The sequence below is a fragment of the Syngnathus acus genome, chromosome 9 (genome assembly GCF_901709675.1).
Source record: "Syngnathus acus chromosome 9, fSynAcu1.2, whole genome shotgun sequence".
In the NCBI taxonomy this organism is placed as follows: domain Eukaryota; kingdom Metazoa; phylum Chordata; class Actinopteri; order Syngnathiformes; family Syngnathidae; genus Syngnathus; species Syngnathus acus.
The window spans coordinates 14,413,011-14,434,058 of NC_051094.1; the positions used below are offsets into that span (position 1 = coordinate 14,413,011).

Below are 21,048 nucleotides of genomic sequence, written 5' to 3' on the forward strand. Positions count from 1 at the left end.
TTGTCCCCCCTGTTTCAGGATCATTATCAAGTGTCGTCAGACCTTGCTGGTGAGTTGATCATTTGAATCTAGCAGCCCTTGAAGACCCGAGCTGGACGTGCCCTCTAAATTGTTCTAAAAGTCTGAATTTGAGTTTGACTAGTTGTTTACCCATGGCCTATGTGTATGCGACTGGCTGGCGATCAGTTCAGGGTGTACCACGCCTCTTGCCTCCCCCCTAAAAAAAATCAGCTGGAAAAGGCTCCAGCCTGTAACCCCAGTGAGGATAAGCAGTATAGAGGATGGAGGATGTTTCATAAATACAAGGTTGAAGTCCCCCACAACCCTTCCTTCCTTCCATTATGCAGCTTTCATCATATCAAAAAATGTGCAATGGACATTTATGATCTAATTGGAAACAATGAATTGTGAACTATATTAAGTGGGTATTGTTCTCATATGTAATGTAATATACTAATGTAACACAGAGATGAAAACTGCTACATTACAAACACTATATGGAAATGTATTTTATCATAGAATTTTTTGAACATTTTTTAATGGATGAAATGAATTTTCTCAAAGACCACATCTGCCTCTTGGTCAGTTTGGAGAGGCCCTATTGCTCAATTTTATGAAGGCCTCTGCTGGTCTAAACACTATCGGAAGTAAATTCCAATACCTATTCTTCAAATTTGGGTTTATTCGTGAGCCTATTCTCTTCATTTCATGCTATCTCTTGGCTGCATTGCTTCAGTACTTTTGTCTATTTGTTTTCTCTTTTTCCCAATCTGATTTCACCATCTTACAGAGCAAAATCTATCAAATCAATTTGGCCAGGCCTTCAGAATCATCTGATGTAACCTAACCCATACATTAGCAATGGGATTTCAAATTCCTCCTTAAACTCATGCCCTTGATTATGTCACATTTTTCTATCCTCTGACTGGTTGGTCAGAGCATGCCTAGCAAAACACAGTTGTAGCATTCTGCATATTTGAACATATTTAATAATCAGCAGCTCTGGTGAGCAGGAGCATTTTAATTGCTCCAGATGATGTACATGGATAACACTTGTGTAATAACACCTGAAAGTGGATGCATAAAAAGACATTCACATCAATATCCCCTTAAATACACTCAGTTTATTAGAAAGATTTACATTAAAAGAGATCTTGTTTAGTCATTTCATTTAGCACAAGACTTTTAATAAAAATGTGAGGTGATACGATGAGTCAATGTTCCAAGACACTGACTGTAAATAGACTTTGAATTTTACAGCAAAGTGGTGTTTGTGGCTGCTTCTATTGTTAATGCTCTTTAATAATCATTACTGGAAAAGAACAAGAGGGGGAACATGACAAGAATAAACTGATAAAATTGTGCACAGCTATAAACAAGGCATTCCTGTGCACATGTAGCATTTTTGTTATGATTTTCATGAGTCAACAGTCATATGTGGCAAAGAGTAGCTGCAAAATGGAGTGCAAAACACCTGAGGTTTTCATGGTGACATATCAATTGACCCCTGTGGACAAAACAACAACATATTTTGCTTTCAAAGGGTGGGAGTGGACATCGTAACAGTACTGGCAACATTAAGGTTAACCAATCTCTCAAATGCAAAGGACAAAAGAATAGTAGTGGCTGCCTCATGTCCAGCCTACATTTTATTTTATTTCTTTGCTTGCTTGGTGACCATATTGCGAGGAGGAGTGACGGGGCGGCTGCCATTAGGCTTCTTCTTCTCAGCTGGTTTCAAAATCTAGGAGTTCAAAAGAGAAAGAAGTATGAGGGCAAATTTAACATGGCATGTTACGGCATTTAGAAGAGCACTAGTGCATTCCACCCCTCCAAAAAAAACCACAACTGGTTTGTTACATCTTGTTAATGAAGAAAAATAGCAATCTATTGAATAAAAAAAAAAGAGTGTATTTGTAGAATTGTAGAATTTTTTTTTAAAAATTAGAAAAATTATAAGAAAAACAGGGCGGGGGGTTAAAATAAATATAAAATGCCAAAGCACCTTACCTGAAAAGAACACATTAGGGTCTCATCAACACTCATCATTGCGCCAGCATTATCAAACTCCCCACAATAATTTGGTGCAGAGAACAGAGTGACAAGCTGCCTTTTGGCAAAAAACTCATAGCCATCCTCAACAACCTGCAACAAAGACAAACAGCGATTTTAAACTCTTGTTCCATACACTACGCCAAACAATAAATCACATTTGTACAGTCTTAAAATGACCTGATGGGCACGACAGATCAGATCCAGGTCATGCTTATGCAGAAACTTGGCCACCACCTCTGAGCCAAAGGTAAATGATACACCTCGGTCATTCTCCCCCCAACCTAGCACGTCCTTGTCCGGATCAGACCAGAGCAGGTCACAGAGCAGACCCTGGTCGGGGACGTCAGTGGGGCGCATGATGCGTCTGATTTGTTCCATGGACTGCAGGTCAGGAGAAAGTCCTGTACAAAAAGAGCAGACGAGCACAAATAAACATTGCTATACTGCCAATGTGCTTTTTTAACTTCAGTTGCCAAATTGCACAGAGCTCAGTCAAGGACAAATGAAAGACTGACGTCAAAGTAACTATCAAGTATGTTTGCTTTAAAACCACACTGCAAGAAATTGTCACAGCCAAGGCGGCGGACTCAAAAGGCTTTGCTTCTTTTCCATAGAAGAGACAGCTGTCTATGTCCCAACAATTTAACAACAGTCAGAAAACTGTTTTAAAACTAAGGAGGAATCCAATTCAGCCCTGTGATTGATTGGCAAAGAGTGCAGGCTAGTGTAGTTCCAGTGATATGACACGATAATGCACGCACGTAAACTCAACAGTTTTCTTTTTAAATTTACTTTGTGGGTTTTTATTTTACTTTGTCTCGAAGCAAAGCTAGAATGACAATTTGTATTATGATAATGCCATATTCGGCCAAGAACCCGCGGTGGCCATTGTGGCAGATGTTCCACCGAGTCAAAAGTCTGATCAGAAGATGCGGATATGATGCAATTTCTAGAGGGAGACACTAAAGCATTGTAGGAACGTATAGGATGGTTGGTGCAACATTGCGTAATGGTTTTTGTTAGCGTTGTCACCATATTCTATTTCTGCCCGCCGAAATGCCCCTTTCAGGACATATTTAGGCTGAATTTTTGGTGCATTCCAAATTATTAAACGCGATCAAAACAAGAGCCCTGAATAATATATATATTTTTTTTTTACCAAACTTTCCTCACCGTAAAAAGATGAATACTTTGCAAGGACCTGTTATCTGGAACTCATTTTATTTCTTGAATCCAAGTCTGCTCTATGAATATTTTCTTTGGCTCAGATGACAAAAACCCACCTCCATGACAGCAAAAGATCTTCTCATCCACAATGGCGGCAATCGGGAGGCAGTTAAAACAGTCTGTAAAAGTCTTCCACAGCTTGATGTTGTACCTTCTTTTACCTAGAACAAAGAAAAGCAAGCAAATTCAACTAATAATTAAGTCAAAGGAGTAACTCAGAACACAAAATTCAGTGAGGTGATTCCACTGTGAGAAAAAAACAATACCTTAACCTCACTAAACATATTGTTGGCCTCATGGCATAATTGCCCAAGTCATATTCCAATGTTCTTGAAAAAGAAGAAAAAAATTAGCAAAGAGATTGTTGTTGTTTTTTTAAATTGATATTGACAAGCGAGTGGGGAAAATAGTGTGTTTTAAAAAATTGTGTTTATTTCTTGAAAAATATTAAAATATGACTTGGACAATTATATGTTATGTGGCCGACGATATACAAGATGACTTACACTCATCATAAAAGCCATATATTCTGTTGATTGAAGCACACTCATGGTTCCCCCTCAACAGGAAGAAGTTCTCGGGGTATTTAATTTTATAGGCAAGCAGAAGACAGATGGTTTCCAAAGACTGCTTCCCTCTGTCCACATAGTCTCCCAGAAATAGGTAGTTGCTTTCTGGGGGGAAGCCTCCATACTCAAACAACCTCAGCAAATCATAGTATTGCCCATGGATGTCACCTGATAGAGAAACAGACAATGATCAGTATTGGAATGAGTTAAGAGTGAGAAACAACGCATCCTTAAGTTGAGCATGGATGTGTTTTCTGATAGAAAATATATTCGGATATCTTACCGCAGATCTTGAGAGGGGCTTCAAGCTCTAGAAGAATGGGTTGACTCAGGAAAATTTCCCTGGATTTCAGGCACAATCCACGAATCTCATTCTCCTGCAGTTGAACGTTCTTTCCAGGTTTAGCTCCTCTCACTGGTAAACACATATGTCACAAACATCATATGACGCACTCGCTATATGAAACAAACGCATCGGTGGATAGAAGTGTGTAGTGGTTCACATTTATGTCGCAAAATAACTCAGATTTGGAACGCTCCTCCAGCTGTTGGCAAACATGCTAGGCTAGCCGAAACGGCGCGACTATCATCGACCAGGTTAACACACTTCTGGACAAAATAGACTTACCTTCTAGGAGACGTTGAATTATGCTGTCTATGTTGAGTTTGTCGACATCGGCCATCGTGGTGTTGCTGCTAAAATATCGACGATATAGAATCTAGGTCTCAGGGGTAACTGCGAGCTCTCCTAGCATTAGCGCTAAACGTTAGCGTCTATGTGTTTTCCGGTGGAGGGCAAATGCGTTGGTTTGAGCCTGTCTCGAAGTAGCCACTCGGACACCCTTGAACAACTTACCGATACGCGTAGCTCTCAAAATGTCTCCATCTAACTATTAAATTTCACTGGGAAAGGTGAAATTTTGTGTACGATTATTTGACTGCGCAAAGATCCCTTGACTATTTTTTACTGCCGCACCTTGTCGAAAGTGCCAGACAGCAGTTTTCGAGAAGCAAGCCAATCTTCTGCTGCCCCCTACTGGAACGGAGCCCATAAAACGGAAACGACATGCAACGATAGGTATTATATTAGGTACCAGATCTACTACTCAGGATTGGCTCGCACCGGCGTCTTCGGGGGAGGATGTGGTAAGACCATTGAATTTGTAATTATTTTTGTATAATTTTCAAAAAAATGTCCCTCCTTTCATGCCGACTCGTCCACTCCGCGCACTCACAGCCGACGAGTTATTTAACAGGTTCGAATGTCAGAGCCACACTGAACTCAACTTGATCAGAAGTCCCTCAAAGGCAAGGATTATGTTTAGCTAATGACAGGAGTGACATAAAACTTCCCAAAAAAGTGCAGAAAAATAATACACATGCTTTATACGTGAACAACCAATTTGTTATTGTTAATGCAAATCAGAGAGGCCCCATTAAAACTGGAGCATGGACATGAACCTTCAACATAATGTCTCCATCTACCCAGACCAGCACAGTACTATAAACAAGGTGAAATGTAAACCGACAAAACCCACAATATTACCCCTGCCCTCTCCACAATGATACATGCTGATGCATGCCATCCAATTTGAGCATTTAAAAACGAGTATTTTGAATATCTTTGCACATTTTTAAGCTTTGGAGTTTACTTTAAAGTGAAATATTTGAAGACTCTACATGATTGAGGTCTCTACGTGAACACTTAAACGTGAGCCCGTTTAGTTGGGTGGGTTTCAAATGTACCTATACTGGCCACTAGATAGCGCCAGCCAACAGTATTTAGCACCAGTCGAAAAAGGTCGAAACATTATTTTGATAGGATGTATTAGTAAGACAATAATTAAATAAATCTGCATGAGAAAGAAAATTCTATTTTTCCTCAATGAAGTATTTCAGAGTAGGGATGCAAACCTCTGCTTAAAATCAGAGGGCATGCTTGAATGTATATATATATAAAAAAAAACATTACATATACCATTGGGTCCTAGCATACAACAGAAAAGTTTTTGCAGATTACAAAGGAACAATGCACCAATGCTTGGTTGCTTTGCTTTTTTTCCATCAATAGTGTTAGAGGCTGGAATAATTTCATGTTTCTGAATGTGGTCAGTAGTTATGTCTTCTGAAAACCGATGCTGTTGAACTTTAATTTGCTCTATTTTCCATTTCCAGAACTTAATGTTCCTAAGAGGAGTGTGTAAATATTGTCAACAACAGCCACTTTGCTGAAAAGGGTGTTTTTTGCTGTGTCCCGAGCAGAGACAGTGAGAAGAGAGAGAGAACGCAATGTCCTAGAATAGTTTGTTCTTATCTGCTTCACTCCCATCTGACATGGCCCCTTCACCCCTTTGTTGGACTTTTTTCTGGATCATATATATATTTTCACAAAGAAACACTGCGTGTTCATACAAATCACTGCATATCATTTGAAAACATAAATGATATTAATGCTTGACTTTGAATGACAGCCGTTTATCAAAACATACTATAGGAACCAATTCAATTATCCTTTTTGCCAAATTGCTGACAGTCATTTTACTAAGACTAAGATAAGCGTGCGTCCCTGATGCATCAATTACCTATTAGTTTTAAATCTTTCACTCTAACTTTGCCCTGGAGTCATAAATAATAATGAAAAAAAAACATGTAATACTAACAATTTCCTCACACGTTTTTCCTTGGTGTTGTCTGTAGCAGAATATCTGATCCCATGTCGCTCAAGATAATAAAATATTACTCACGAGGACATTATTTTCAAATGGGATATCAAGTAGAAGTTGAGGGTTAACTGCGTGGCTGGTGATCAGAACATGGGCAGGAAGTGTAAATCAATAAAACTAACTTTGGTATGAATATTCTCTTGAAGTTTTAATGAAAGTAATGGCACTAGACGTCATGTACATTTCATTGCCTTTGACCCCGTGGTATCAGCAGGGGGAGCACCAATCATTTGCGCAGCGTATGTCCAGAGCAATAAAGAAGGAAACCCCTGTAGCCCAAGTGAATCATTTGACAAAACGTTAGCTGTCCGGCAATGCTCACAATTAACATATAATTTAACTGTGCAATCAGGCTTTTTTGCCTGGTTGTGAATTCAGCTAATAAATACAAACATCGGATATGCTCCATTAATACTAATACACATAAAATAAGTGATCAAACTGCAAAACATTTCATCTCATACAGGGGAGATTTTGGAAATATGAAGTGTTTGTGCGCGCGCGCGTGTGTTTTGCAATCCTTGAACAGATCTGCACGAGATTTTTAAGCAGAAGTTTCAAATTCGAAGATTTGCACGATGAAAATTCACATTTTAGTCATGTTATTTACTTGAAATTTTGGATATACGGTGTATAAATGATCAATCGTTGTGGAGGGATACTATTCTGTAAAATACAATTAAACTGATGAGCAAACTAATACCTTTTTGTAATTACGCTAACTATAGGCTATTACTTGATAGGACGGGTCAAAAATGTATTTTATTGGCTACTCCCATGTAGAAAGTGAGCTTCGAGAGAAACAAGTGGGCTTGGCTAAATTCCCTGAACTGCACTGATCTACTCATCATCTCCTTCTCTCCTTTCTTCAGACGCCATCGATTAACCACGGGCTTTACGTCAGTATTGATAACTTTGCCAAAGCAAAATCAAGTTTAATTGTCCAGTTAATGTTGTGGACGGACGGGGGCTTAGCCCAATCAGTCGGCGTTTACTTTTAAAGTGGTGCTGCCAAAATCTACTTTCCCCCCCTTTCGTACTACTTCCAAACATTCGAATCAGACGTGATGACAAACATATCGGCGGAGTCGTGTTGTGTGTTTTTGTCAAAGTGGCACTCGTGCCCATAAAGGCGCTTTAACTGGGGGGAATCCAGCCCACATATTTATTGCAGCCACTGAAAAAAATCTCCTCAATATCCCCCAAGATGGCCGCCGATGTAGGATCGATGTTTCAATATTGGAAGAAATTTGATCTACGGCGGCTTCAGGTTAGTGCTATTTTCCTCATTCTCGCTTTATCTCTCCGGTGGCAACTACTCTTTGGTGCATGGAAGTGTCACGGGTCTTTTTAGGTGACCGTGAGAGTGAAAGCAGCGTGCTTTGCATCGCTACTTATTAGAAATTGATCCGTGTTCTGCCTTTGTTCGGTTCAATCATTGATCAGCGTGGAGCGACCGCGGAGCAGCACAGCCTCAGCGAGCCACACCGATCTGGGATCAGCACCGCGGACAGCACTGTTATTTTGGCTTTTTTGGCTCAAATCTCGACCGTGAGCCGCTCGCACCGCCGTGCTCACATGTATGGAAACTTTTAATGCGCCGTCGAGTCGCTTTCCTTGCATGGTAACTTTTCACACAGCTTCGTGTTTTATGCAGTTTGGGTTGACGGACGTCGCGGTGCTGTTGGCTGCACCGGTCTTTCGCTTTAACCTAAATTTAACGTCGTTTTAGCTGCTTGCAGCCTTCAAGCTGACAAGTTTTTTTTTGCAAGTTTTATTTTTCTCTTTACGAAGGCATTTGCTTGTGCTGTTACATTTGACGGAAGCACGTTGGTCGTAACGCGAGGACTGGACATCGAGGTTTGCCATTGATCAATAAGCAAACAAACACGATTTGGGGGAATCGTCTTTGAAGCCTCCAAACGATCATCTGGTGGACTTTTGTGGCACAGAAATGTGTCTTATCGGCTAGCGTGGGGAATGTGGCAGGTGAGCACTAGTTTTGTTTTATTGCAGACTGACATATCGTTATAGCTTGACCACACCGTTAGACGCAAAGTTGAATTGGTGAACCACAATACCAGGCGGTTTTGTTTTATGCTATTTTTTTTAATTTTTTTTTAAGAAAGCAGTGTTGGTTGAAATCATCAGTGGTTTCCGCTGCCCTCCCTCTCGATCCCCGCTCCCCCGAAGCCGCATAGGGCTGCTCGTGCGGGGGTCGGTGGGGGCTGTGTAATCGTATTCCCTGCTAATGTTTGTAAATCAGCCTCGGCCGGCGCAAGGGCACCATCTCCGCCGTCTGACGGATGTCGTGTATCATGACAAATGACAGGAGCATGGCAGCCCGCCCCCTCGCCAAAGCCTACCGGGCAGAAACAATCACATCTGGTGTGTGTATTGGTGTCGAGTGTTGTTGCAGCTCCTGGCCGCTGGACCGCCCTCTCTTCCGGGCCACCGTCACACGATTGTGGCTGGCTCTCACCTAACAGGACCAAGAAATATTCATCAGGATTTACGATTTAAAAAAAACAAAAATACTGAATAGCCTCGTAGCGACATTCCCAGCTGCCCCAGATCCCCCAACCTATCATTACAGTCTGCAAAAATAGTATTACCTTAATTATCCCTACACATTACCTAATCCTATACAGGAGCTTCACCTATCGGCCAAAATATGATCGCTTGCACTTGCAGCATCTAATTAGATAAAATACCAAAAAAACAAACGGCAAAAAAAAATCCATCAAATAATCTGCCTTGCCATGCTAATAATGCAAATTTATTTTAGATTGTTTATTATTTTTGGTCAAGGCTTGCAGAAAATACTCTGGTACACTGGGAGATGTGTTAAATACGTTGTCTCATAAAGTGTCCAAACCAAAATTAGAAATACTGCACTATCAAACTACAATCATAATAATAACCATTGATAAGCAAATGTGTTTTTGAAAACATAGAGTTATTGTTCTTGCAAAGATACTTTTGATACAACTCCACGAATCACCATTGTGCACCTCGTGTTATGCCAATGTATAAAAAGTCTTATAGCGTTCCTCAGTCTTGGTTTTTTTTTTTCTACACCGTTAGCCATATTTACATTTAAGACGTGAATGATTGCAGTGGAAAAGAACTATGTTCCATTCTGTGAGGCACATGTAATTCCCCCCTGTCACATGTCATTTTTGATGCAGAGTAGTTGTACTCATCATCATCACTGTAAAAAAAATAACTGTAATAATAAGCATATTGTTCAATGAATATCTCTTTGTCAGTGTAAATAAAATCACTGAACTTTTCAACCAAGGCAGCGACTGTAATGCATGATATCTGTCTCTCCCTTCACAGACTTAAAGTACTGTAACTGCTAAAGCGGGAACTCGAGTGCAAAATGATTACAGTATCTTGTTTCCTTCTACTATTGATTTAAAAAAAAAAATCCCCACTGTAAAACTGTTCGAATCCAGATTTACAAATGATTTAGGATTATTATTATTATTGTCATTTTTGCCAAGTAGAGTAATGTACTCATTAATATGGTTGATGCAAGAAGAGGCTAGTAATACTAAGATTTACTAGTCACAATCATTTTAAGTGGTAAAAGGACAACAAATATAAATTTGAATTGTGGACTTTCACTTGTAACTGTTGAGTGTCGGTTGTAATTCAGAAACGCATTTATTAATCATCTTTTGAGTCAGGAGAGTTTCAAAATTGTAGTCCGTCCTGTGGATGTATAATATCGATTAAACTAGTTTAAAAAGCTTTTGTGCAGTGCAATTCAAACACTCTGTGCCCTTGGGAATGAAAATAACCGTTGCCCTTGTCACAATCAGCTTTTAAGGTTTGTTAAAATTGAATTCATGACTGAGCTGTTTTCTTGCACTGACGCGTGAACAATTTGAAGACTTTATTCTCACAAACCATTTGAAGATAGCTCAGGCACTGTACGATTTGAGCACATTGTTTTATTGCAGTTAAATTTGAGTCTATTGTTATTTTTTCACCACATGCATAATCATTACAGCAATTGCACGACCCCAAATGCCATTCTTGCGTTTATCGCATGACAGTTGGGGCTATTTATATCAGCAGTTAACACCGCAACATTTACTTTCTCATTATATGAAGTGTTGGCACAGTAGAGTTGTGCCTCTGAGTTGTTTAGGATGAATAATTCACCTGCTGGCTGATGAAAAGAGGGCACCGAGAGTGAGAAGCTCTGAGGTGGGGTGACCTTGGTTCCCGCTGGCTTCAGGTCACCCGGCCGTTGCTGTGGTAATCATTCACACCGGCCAGATGGCATTTCTGTGGGCGGGCATGAAAAGGACAGGTCAGGGTCTCTCCCGCCAGGCCGAGGGAAGAACCCTGGGCCAGTGCGGTAGCGGGAGAGCGAGTCATTTCTAAAGCGGACTGGGTGTGGTCCATTTCACTTTTGATGACTTTTTGGCTCTGTTTGCATTCATGTACAGTATGAACATTGTTTGAGATAGTAAAAGGATTTGAAATACAGCATTTATTCAAAACGGATTGCGCTCAGTGCCTGCCCTTATTTTCACTCAAATCCAGCCGTCTGTTGTTTCTCCTGATGTGCTCATTTGGCGAAATAATGCCTCAATAATTTCTTACCATTTCTTGACCCTGTTTCCATTCATCCATGAATTTAAGAGGTGGCAAAGGGGGGGGGGGGTTCTTTTAGACCACAAACAAAAGCGGTAGGTACTACATTCAGCATGACTCAGTTGCTCTGGTGTCAGCTCTAATCCACACACATAGACAACAGTATTGCCAAACAGTGAAATTGCTTTGCTGCCTGTGAGCTTGGATGCCTCGGCTGCCAGCCCGCTCTGTGAGGTGTTTGCCAGTAGATTCCACGCACACACATGCACACACAACGTCCCAATCTCAAATTGGCTGTGAAAATCACTGTCTGTCTCTCATTCATTCATGCTTTAAATATTTGTTTGCTGATACTGTTAATGTCACATGTCTCAGTGTAATCTCATTGTAGTGGGGAGTAAATCTGTCTGAGCTCCTCCGATCGTGTATTATTTATCCTAATGACTGTATCGTTTGGTTCCGAAGCTGAGCTGGCTCTCAAAGGCCTCAAAGTGGGTACCGTACTGTGTTTTTTAATCCATCCTTCACAACTGTCTCATGTTGGCAGGTCTTTCGAATGTGTCGCAGATTAAATGCTGCTTTTAAATGTAAACGCACTGGCTCGAGTCCTCTTATAAATGTATGCCCCTCACTATCACCACTACTTATTTGACTCAAAGGGTGGGCCATGTCTGTCTTAATCTGGCATCCTTTGGGCTGGCCCTCTTTTCTTTTGACATTACCAACAAAGGAAAAGGAGGAAGTGGAGTTTTACACAACCATCTGGGGCAAATTGAGATGTGAAATCCAGGAGCAATAACCCCAGTACATATAAATATATATATATATAAAAAACTGGGAACATTAGAGCGTGAGAGGAGTGAAACAGACTTTAGCGTTAAGCTGTTTAACCTCACTGTGTAGCATTAGTGGTAGAGACTTCAAAGCAGATCCTTGAGCGTTGGAAGACGAATGACAAATGGGTTTAGAGAGAGCTACGCTCAGCATTCACACTTGAAGACTAGGCCTGTCATTAATGTCAGCTTAATCACTCTGACCTTCCTTCAAGTAGATTTCCATACCTATCCATTTTTTTTTTTTGCCGCGCTTCTGCTCCTGTCTTCACGCTGCTGTATGTGCGGTGTTTTGATAAGCTCCGCTGTGATGACATTATTGTTTCTGAAATCGTAGCGGCCACATTTCTCACGAGTCATATTTACACAGTTCATGTTTAAACACAGTTTTAAACACCTCAGTTCAGCAAAGACTGTAAAACGTATAGCTCCCGCTTTGCAATATAATGTGGTGTCCGGTATACCCAAGTATCTGCTGTTTGCTATTCATGAATTCACCTATAAATAAAGGGGAGTGGGACTGAGCTTTACTGTGAGTTGTGATTTTATGCAAATAATTGATACTCCCCCTAAAAGCCAGAATTGTCCATCATAAATATGTCACTTTAATAGCCTTTCAAATGCATGCAATCATATTCAAACATACAAACCCTTATATACATACACAACATGTAGTACTCGTACAGTTAGTTATGATGATGATGTTGATGGTGTTGAACAATTGCTGTTGCGGTGCAATCAGTTGTACAACAGTGAACATTTGATTGCACAGCCATGCAAATCAATCAATCAATCAATCAATCAATCAATCAATCAATCAATCCGCTTTATTGTCATTACCTTTTTCCTGGCAACGAACGATATTTGTTTTGTTGATGCTCATCTGTGCAACATTGCAACACAGCCGGAACCGTAAGAGTAAACACAGCCAGTGGGCCAATGTTCCGGTCGTTGTTGTAAGAAGCTAACGTGCAGCTAGCGTCATGTAACAATCATATCTTCAGTATGGAAATATTTTAAATGTAGAAGCTGGAGGTAGTACAAAAGTGTCTTGCAATGTGTGCAAATTGAGAATTTCTTGTGGCAGATCCTCAAAATCAGTCAAATCTGGTGATTGATTTTAAAGGGAAAAAAAATATTGACTCTCAAATTGGGTCGCCATCCGCAGCCTGGGGGTGACCACTATTTCTGAGAACAACCCAGTTACAAATACCATATACTTAAACGTTTACTAAAGGTTACATATTTTTCATCTTCATAAGTATTTTCGGCCGTGTGGCTTAAGATTGTTATATAATATACACTACATCAAGATTATTTAAGGTTTTTGGAATGTGTTAATATGGTCGTCCATTACTTTGCTGTTTAATGTCTTGAAAGTTTAAAAAAATAAATAAAAGCATACTAGTTGGCATACTCTTACATTCCATATCACTGATTTGAATACATTGATGATCTGGTTTTGAATGGTCTGCCATATTTTCCGATGTCTCAAAGCAGTAGCTCACCCCCCCGCCCAGCTCAAGCGTACCCTTGGTGGATGACGGTGCTTCACTGAGATGCCTAATTTTTTATAGCAGTCTTCTGCTGCCCTGAGGCGGAAGCGATTGCTCTGCAGGAGTAAATAACCAGCTTTAACAAAACTTAGGGGACACATTAGTCTGCGGGAGGACTGCTTTGTAGTGGTAGGGAGGCCTCTTCTTCCCTCACACACGGGCAGTAGGAAGCATCAGCAGAGAGGTAATGGCTTATCGGCATGAGTATAAAGCTGTGCCCTCTCTCCCTGTCGACAGCAGGCCCCCCTGCCCGGCGAGTTCATATCGAGCTGTGTTTCTCCACCGCGGCCTTGGCTTTATTTGTTTTTACCAGCTGACACCAGTGCACACATATTGAGCACCAGTCCTTTCTTGTTCATATCACAGGCTTTACAACAAATGCCCCCCCCCACCTTGCATTGTGTCGCCACATCACGACCTACCGTGCCTCATTTGACCGTGTTCCACTTGATTTTCATTTTGGGCCATTTTTATTCTTTCTGACTGAAAACGGGAGTCGTGGCTGCGTGTGTTCTAATGTTGCTTGTCATGTAACGCATGATAGCATAGTGTGATGGGTACTCCTGGGCCCAGTGCACTCATGAGATCAATGCTTCTCTAACCCTCTCCAGGTTGTCTTTGGGGACCTCAGCTGCTCTCATTATGTGTTGGTGCTGGAGTGTGTTTCCTTTCCCATACAGGAGAAGCAGCCATGTATGCAAGATGCATGGTGGTCTTTTGTGTGTAGTCCACTTATTATTATTGTTACAAAGCTGCATTTCTACAGTATAATACAGAAAGTGTGCTATGGCGAAAAGCTGATGGATGGGTTGAGGTTGTGTCAGTCCCCCCCCCCCCACCATCACACAGCTAATTACTCTTTTATTCATCTCCAACAATGCGAGGGGATAGAATAAATCTGAGTCATGCACTCGTGCTGCTTCGCCAGGAAGGTGTAGACTGGGGTCCTAAAGCGAGCGAGTGGCTTCAAGAGGTATAGTTTATCATTTTTAATGGAGAGGAAGAGGAAGTAAAGACGTGAAGCGGGGCTTTGTGATTTATATGTTGACTCGTTTGGTGGAGAAAAGAGCAAGTCCACAGTATCTCCCGCGTCCTTGTTATGGGGCACTCCCACTCAAATTCTTGCCCTTCCACATTCTTGCTTCCTCTCCACCAAATCACCCCTTTGTTTCATCTAAAAAAAAAAAACTCCAGGAGAGAATGGGAGAATTTTGCCACGCAGGATTTCGCAAAAAGGCACAAATACATTATGTAGTTATTGTAAGCAATTCTGTCTGTGAATACTAACAGATGGTATATGCAAAGGAGCATAATGAATCTCTTCCCTAGCTTTTCAGTGGAATACATTTTGTTGTTCCTCAAATCTACAACACCAATGTCATGTCTCCATTGTCACCTGCTCATTTAGTTTGGGCTATGGAGTATTGACAAGGGTTTGAATCCGTTAGCTTTGCTGGCGTGTAATATAGACCTCCAGGCTGTTCTTTAGTCCTGCTTGGTCTCATGAGTGCTTTCTAGACCTTGTAAGCTTAATTAAATATGCAGGGGAAGACTGTAAGCGGGTCACTATTTTTCTCTTTTAAGTGTGGTAATAGAGACTCCCATCAAATACTCAAAAACACTCCAAGACAAATCTGTTACGACATTTTTATATATTTGTCAAAAGGTGAAAAAGGAACAAAGAACTGAATTCAAGACCTTTCACCCCCCCCCCCCCCCCCAATTTCCCTCGTTAGCCTCCTATTGCAATCCTCCTGTAGTGTCTTTTCCAGATGAATTTTATGATATTTTCTTCCCTCTCCCGCTCTCCCATTTCTTGCTCTCTCACTCCTCAGCAGTTTTCCCCAGACAGGTTCCACAGTGTTTTAGAGGGGATGGATTTAATTGCTCTGTGGGGATTGGTTGGCTGTGCTGGGCTCGGCTGTTTAATTAGTGTACCCTGCCGGGATTGGTTTAATGCTTCATGATCTTGAAATTGTCTGATTGTTCAGCCCTCTGGGGACTCTCCCTGCCTACATAGACAGCAGGTTTAGCTAAACATTGCTCCAGGCTTGTGGCGGTGTGCCCCAAGTAACTGAAATTTGGGAGAGAGTTGCGGGGTGGGGGTCAACCTAAAATACAAACAACAGGTTAGGCAGTGGAAAGTCATGTAAATTTGATAGCGTTGAACAGATCTCATTGGACTGTTTAGCCTTCCAGTGTTTAATTCAAACTTGATATTATATTTTGAAATGACCCAATTCATGTGGTTCCAATATTAGAATGCGATTCTATTCAGTCAGGCTGGGCCACTCAGGGGTCGGTTCTGGGCCGCATGTGGCACGCGGGCCTCAAGTTGAATTATCAGTTCTTCTGTATGATAAGTAGACACTCTTGCTCCATACAGCCAAAGTAATTTGCTATTCATGTGGATTTCTGCTTCCTCCAAACTTTTGGAAGCATTTTACTCTGTGGTTTGAATGGCTGATGTTGCTTGTGCTGTCTTTTTAAACATGGGCAGCATCATCTCATGACGATCTGTAAATTATGTGCCTGGTCACCTTGAGTTAAGGGAGCTGCAGAGATTACATTTGTGTAAAAGGTTTGGGGCGTGTCTGTGTCCCTTCAGTGGCCTTCCACAGGATGCCCTTGATTCTGTTCAATCATGGCAGTGTTTTTGACCTCAAGAGTAAATGTGCTTGGCATCAGATCACGGATAAGGAAGAGTGTGGCAGTTCAGTCCAGCACAGATAGTACTTATTGAAGGCTAAACTCATTCCGCTTCATCAAACTTATCGAGCCTTCGCTTTCAAAGAAGTCAACCTTGAAGTGCATAAATCTCCATTGGCTGGTAATAAGAATATGGTCCTGCCTCTGCCTGTTTGTCCTCTTCGACAATGATGACTGGATGTTCTTGTGCACGTAAGGCCTGCTACGCACAAAAGACTTAACAGTTTTGGTCATATTTTGTGGCCAGCTCCGATCATCTCAACAGATCACCACTATCAACACTGATTTCGAAAGAGGCAGCGTTTTCGCACCTCATCTCTGTAAGGCAAAGAGCAGACACTTCAGGATATGTGACAATGTTGCCCGAGTGAAAAGAGCCAAAGGTGTGAGTGTTGTAAAATGGCCAGGTTCTCAATAAGACTTTCTTTGGAAAATACTTCTTGCCATCTATTTAAAAAAAAAAACATTAGGTAGGACTTAATTTGTTTTATTTACTGCTGCTTCTTTATTCATAAGTCAGCACTTCTTTTATTGGCTTACATTCCATTTGCGTCATAGTTCGGTTGACTCGACGGTAGTTGCCTTTCCCCACACACATGAAGACTTTTGGTTGTAAATTTTAAATGTTTAATATTTATGAGGGTCGGGTTGACTTGCTTCGGGTCTGTATTACTGGGACAAATGCACTCTCAACATACCTCAGACAGAAGGACAATCTTATAGAGTAATCTCACAATATCTGTGTGATTTACCTTTTTTTTATATATATGAGCTTATGCTTTGAGGAGTCCTTCAGGTACACATCCAACTTGTGCATTCTGCTTCTACTGACTAAATCGGGATAAACCCAGGGGGTCATTTTTTTTTTCTCTTCTGTGTTTCCTATGGTGTTTACATCATTAGAGACCTCGGGCGGATGCGCATGATCACCAAGGCGATTGAACACATGGTAACTGAGCTGCTCCCAAATGAGTCCCACCCTGATTTCCATCCACTCTCTCTGGGGGAGATGCCCTGATTACTGAGTGACTTTGTGCTGGAGTTGAGGGCCCTCTCCAGTTGTTTGTATTGTTCTGCACAAATCAAAGTTGTGCTGTATGGACGATCTTGCCGCTCTGCTATGTTTGACCCCAGAATCTAAAGATTGGATATTTATCTAGTTCATTTAGGGAGGATTGTCATGTCATTTGCAGATCATGGCCTCAGGTTATAGCGCTGGTCTTTGATACATAATAATGCAGAACTCATTCAAAAAGTATATTGCTGTACCGCCACTGCCTCTTGGCCACGGCTGTGTGTCCAGCGTCCGTCTAGACGTGCGGCGTCATTAACCTGCTGCGACCTCTCCCACTGTTGAATTGGCTCTCACATCCCCTGAAGTCTAGCCTCAGAAGCTCCTCCTGTCCACAGGGAGCTAGGGCTCCCCTGGACCGTCCATTAGCGCCACTAGCCCCTACCGTAGGCTTTAATAGGCCGAGTGGCCGGAGCATCTCTCAGACTGTTGAATAATTCAAAACGTCTGGGCAATGTCTAGTCCCAGGGCACAGGGGGATGTGAACTGGGGTGCAGGGGCTCCACCGAGGCACAGGGGTTAATAACAGGTCTGTCGGTAGCTGCTCACCCCCCCCGCCATCTCCGACCATACACCAACCCCCTCCCCACCTATGAAACAATCCTATTCAGTTGATTAGATTTTTTAAAATGGATCAATTTTTAATCAGCGGAGCATCTGACTATGGTCAATACTATCGTGGCTGGGAAGATCGTTGCTGGACAGCTGTCTTTATTTGCTGGAATGTTTGCTTTTTTTACACTTCAGAACGGCAGAGGTAAGAAACAGTGAGCTCAGACCACGAGAGCTTTACCTTTTTGCCATTATGTAATTGCTATTTAGTTTTATGTGACATCACATCTGCCAATTTCAGTGCTTTTCTCTGACGACAGTTAGAAGATTAGTCATGGTATTTTCCTGTGCAATTGTGCATTGCTCTAAAGAGATATGGCTTCTCCATTTGCATGCACATCTGTAGTATGAGTAAGGCGCTAAACCAGCTGTAGTGCCAATGTTCTTTTCTCATGCGGCTGTGAGAATACCCCTTCGCTGTAAATAAAGACGAGTGCCTGAATTTACAACCGAGTCATTTCTGAGGTAAGTCTCACACTGTAATAAATGTGGATGCATGGGGCAGTATTATCCAGCAAATCAAAATTATGTCTCTCACATATGTAATTTTCTTTTAAAAATGTATTTACAAATATATATATACATAAACAAAACGGTGTCCTTTTAAGCATTAAAATGTTGAGCAAGGTCAAATAATGCAACATGGTGTAAAATCAATACTGTTCTGTCCTGATGGGAGTAAATCATTTATCAAAGTCAAAAGTATAGATCAATAATATCACAACACATAACACAAGCACATTAGTTAAATAATGAAATAAAAAAACAAGCCATGCTAAATATTCAAAATATTTCCATGTCATCTGCATGTGGAAAACTATATATATTGTTGGGGACACTGAATCAATGACACTGAAAATTGCACTCCATTAGCATGTTGCAAAAAATCAATTAAAATCTGAAATACAGTTTGTCTTGATTTTCAAAAGTCAGAGATTGAAATTATATGTGTAAGAAAATGCTAAAAGGATGCTGAATAATGGTTAGCAAAGATGGGAAAAATACGGATGTTACGATTTATCGAATTGTTGTATTGAGGTATTCTATTTGTATATAGTACCGGAGTCACACTTTTGCTCTTGTGAAATTTATTTCACTTCTGTCAACATTTCATGTAAAGTCACTTAGATATGATCTTAGATATCATTTGATAATGCAAGTAGTCATAATTCTGTTTCTTGAAACCCTTCAGTTAAACTGGCCCGAAGCATTGTGTCATGAAATCAATCATAAGTGGCCCGCTGAAGACTATGAATCATGAATCAAAAAGACTATGGATCATTATTTTGTGACCATAAAGTAATTTGTTGCGTCTGAAGTTGAACTAAAAAAGATAAAATGGAGAATGATTTGATTTGGATTAAAAATCTGACATGATGCATTAATGGTACGCCTTATATAAGGACAAAGTTTTAAAATGGGCCATTCATTGAAGGTGCGCCTTATAGTCCGGTGCGCTTTATAGTCCGGAAAATACGGTAGTTTCAAGGGTGTCAATTGACCTCTGCTCTCCCTTCCTCTAATAGCCTCGTTTTGGGTTCAAACACATGTAGTTCGCTTTATCACGCACTTATGCTGAATCAATCAGCGCTTAGCTTTTATGTCGAATTAGGAATGAACAATTTGTAGCCAGTCACCAGCTGTGGTTTCATTTATTCTCTATGCCGGCACTGCTGATATGTCGCTGTTCTCTCGTCCTCTGACCTTGTGTATCTGGGTTGTCTGTTTGTCTATTTAATATGCAAAGGTGGTCATTTGGGGAGTCATTCCGGACCAGTGTAAACCAATCGGCTGCAATGATTATCTGCCGCTGCTGAGGAAGTGTCCATCATTTTGTTAGTACATCGGGAGCATAGCCGTGCACATCTCTCGACGCTCCCACGCCCCAAGTCTTATTGTTGCTCACATCTTGTCGAGAACTGACTCCGAAAAGCACCCAAACAACAACCGGAGTAAATATACTGTAAGTGGAGTTACTTAATGGGAGATTTTGCATGCGTAATTGCCAGTATGGATTGAAGGTCCATTAAAAGACATCAGTGTCTTGGAGTACAGCATACAGTTTGAAGATATGTGAGATGGATTGATCTGATAACTTCTTGCCTTTCCTGTCTCGATGAAGTAATTGGAAACACAGAGTGCACTGGCAGTTTTAAAAAAGATACACAAAAAAAGGAACTGAAATATTGCTTCTAGCCAGACAGTCCTCTTCCTATAATTCTGCACAATTTGGTTTGATCGGTTGATGCAAGCACGACTCTGGGTGGCACCATATCTGCCCTGAGGGAAATATTAGTGTTATTTATGAGAACCTTTTTAACCCTAGCTCAATAGCAGCAGCCTGATGGTCAGTGTACAGAGGGACTCTCTGGCAGAGGAGGGGGTGGACCTGGCGTCAGCCATACTGACAAGCTCTTATTTACCGTCTAGATCTATGACTCATTTTATGTACCTAATCGTAAAGCACTGAGATTTATCGAAGTTAACGGGACAGTGGGGAATACCCCAGGAGACTGGCAGATTCACTCCACCCCCTTCTCCAGCGCCTGGGCTCACTTTACCTGGCCTTCCACATATACCGAGTGGAGGGAAGGCCCAGCCCGGCCCGGGGTTCGGATCAAGAAATCTATATTTCAGGCACATATAGACAGTCGATTCGTTTGTCTCATAAAAACAAGGGCAATAAAAATGGCACGGGCTAATGGATGACTGTAAGAATTAAATGCAGCTTATTGGTCAGACGGCGTGACCTTGTGCGGGGCCAAAAGAACACCAGCTAACAGGTCTATTTTGCAGTAGATTTGTTGAGCTACCAATAAGCAGCATCAATAAGAACAACTTTCAATACCTTCATGGATATTGCTGGTGAATTTTTCTTGGTTTTTAATATCCTGTCTTGGTAGTGGGAGTGGGGGGGGGGCTGACATCATCAGTGAGCATTATACAGTATATGCCCTCTCCCATTAATATCAATGGGAAGAGCAAAAACAAAAATGTATTGTAATACTCCCTTTGTTCTGACAGGATCGCTATCAGCCATTGCTGAAAATGAGAATCAAACTTTCATTGTTGTGG

At 41.2% G+C, this 21,048-nt stretch overlaps 2 protein-coding genes across 4 annotated transcripts in view; one reads left to right on the forward strand and one right to left on the reverse strand.

The window, feature by feature from the left end:
* Positions 1-1,104: 1,104 nt before the first annotated feature.
* Positions 1,105-4,866, reverse strand: ppp1cc (protein phosphatase 1, catalytic subunit, gamma isozyme). The gene is made up of 7 exons (XM_037259854.1): positions 4,480-4,866; positions 4,135-4,266; positions 3,789-4,019; positions 3,339-3,443; positions 2,233-2,456; positions 2,011-2,145; positions 1,105-1,744 (listed from the first exon to the last, which is right to left on the reverse strand). The coding sequence occupies exons 1-7, from the start codon at positions 4,532-4,534 to the stop codon at positions 1,655-1,657; spliced, it is 972 nt and encodes a 323-aa protein (XP_037115749.1). The 5' UTR covers positions 4,535-4,866; the 3' UTR covers positions 1,105-1,654.
* Positions 4,867-7,456: 2,590 nt separating this feature from the next.
* The window catches only part of cux2b (cut-like homeobox 2b), an 81,937-nt gene continuing 68,345 nt past the window's right edge, over positions 7,457-21,048 (forward strand). For 2 of the 3 annotated variants that reach the window (XM_037259794.1, XM_037259795.1), the window contains exon 1: positions 7,457-7,844. In XM_037259794.1, the coding sequence (XP_037115689.1) occupies positions 7,782-7,844 (63 nt within the window). In that variant the 5' untranslated portion in view covers positions 7,457-7,781. Of the gene's footprint in view, positions 7,845-8,048; positions 8,564-21,048 lie in introns of those variants that run through there. The other variant, XM_037259796.1, reaches the window with a different exon arrangement.

Bases quoted from the DNA above. Each gene is read 5' to 3' on its own strand.
- ppp1cc (XM_037259854.1), bottom strand. From the start codon at position 4,534: ATGGCCGATGTCGACAAACTCAACATAGACAGCATAATTCAACGTCTC. The intron at 2,146-2,232 runs GTCATTTTAAGA...TCTTTGTTGCAG, and splicing joins TGATCTGTCGTGCCCATCAG to GTTGTTGAGGATGGCTATGA. The intron at 1,745-2,010 runs GTAAGGTGCTTT...TTGAACTCCTAG, and splicing joins CCCTAATGTGTTCTTTTCAG to ATTTTGAAACCAGCTGAGAA.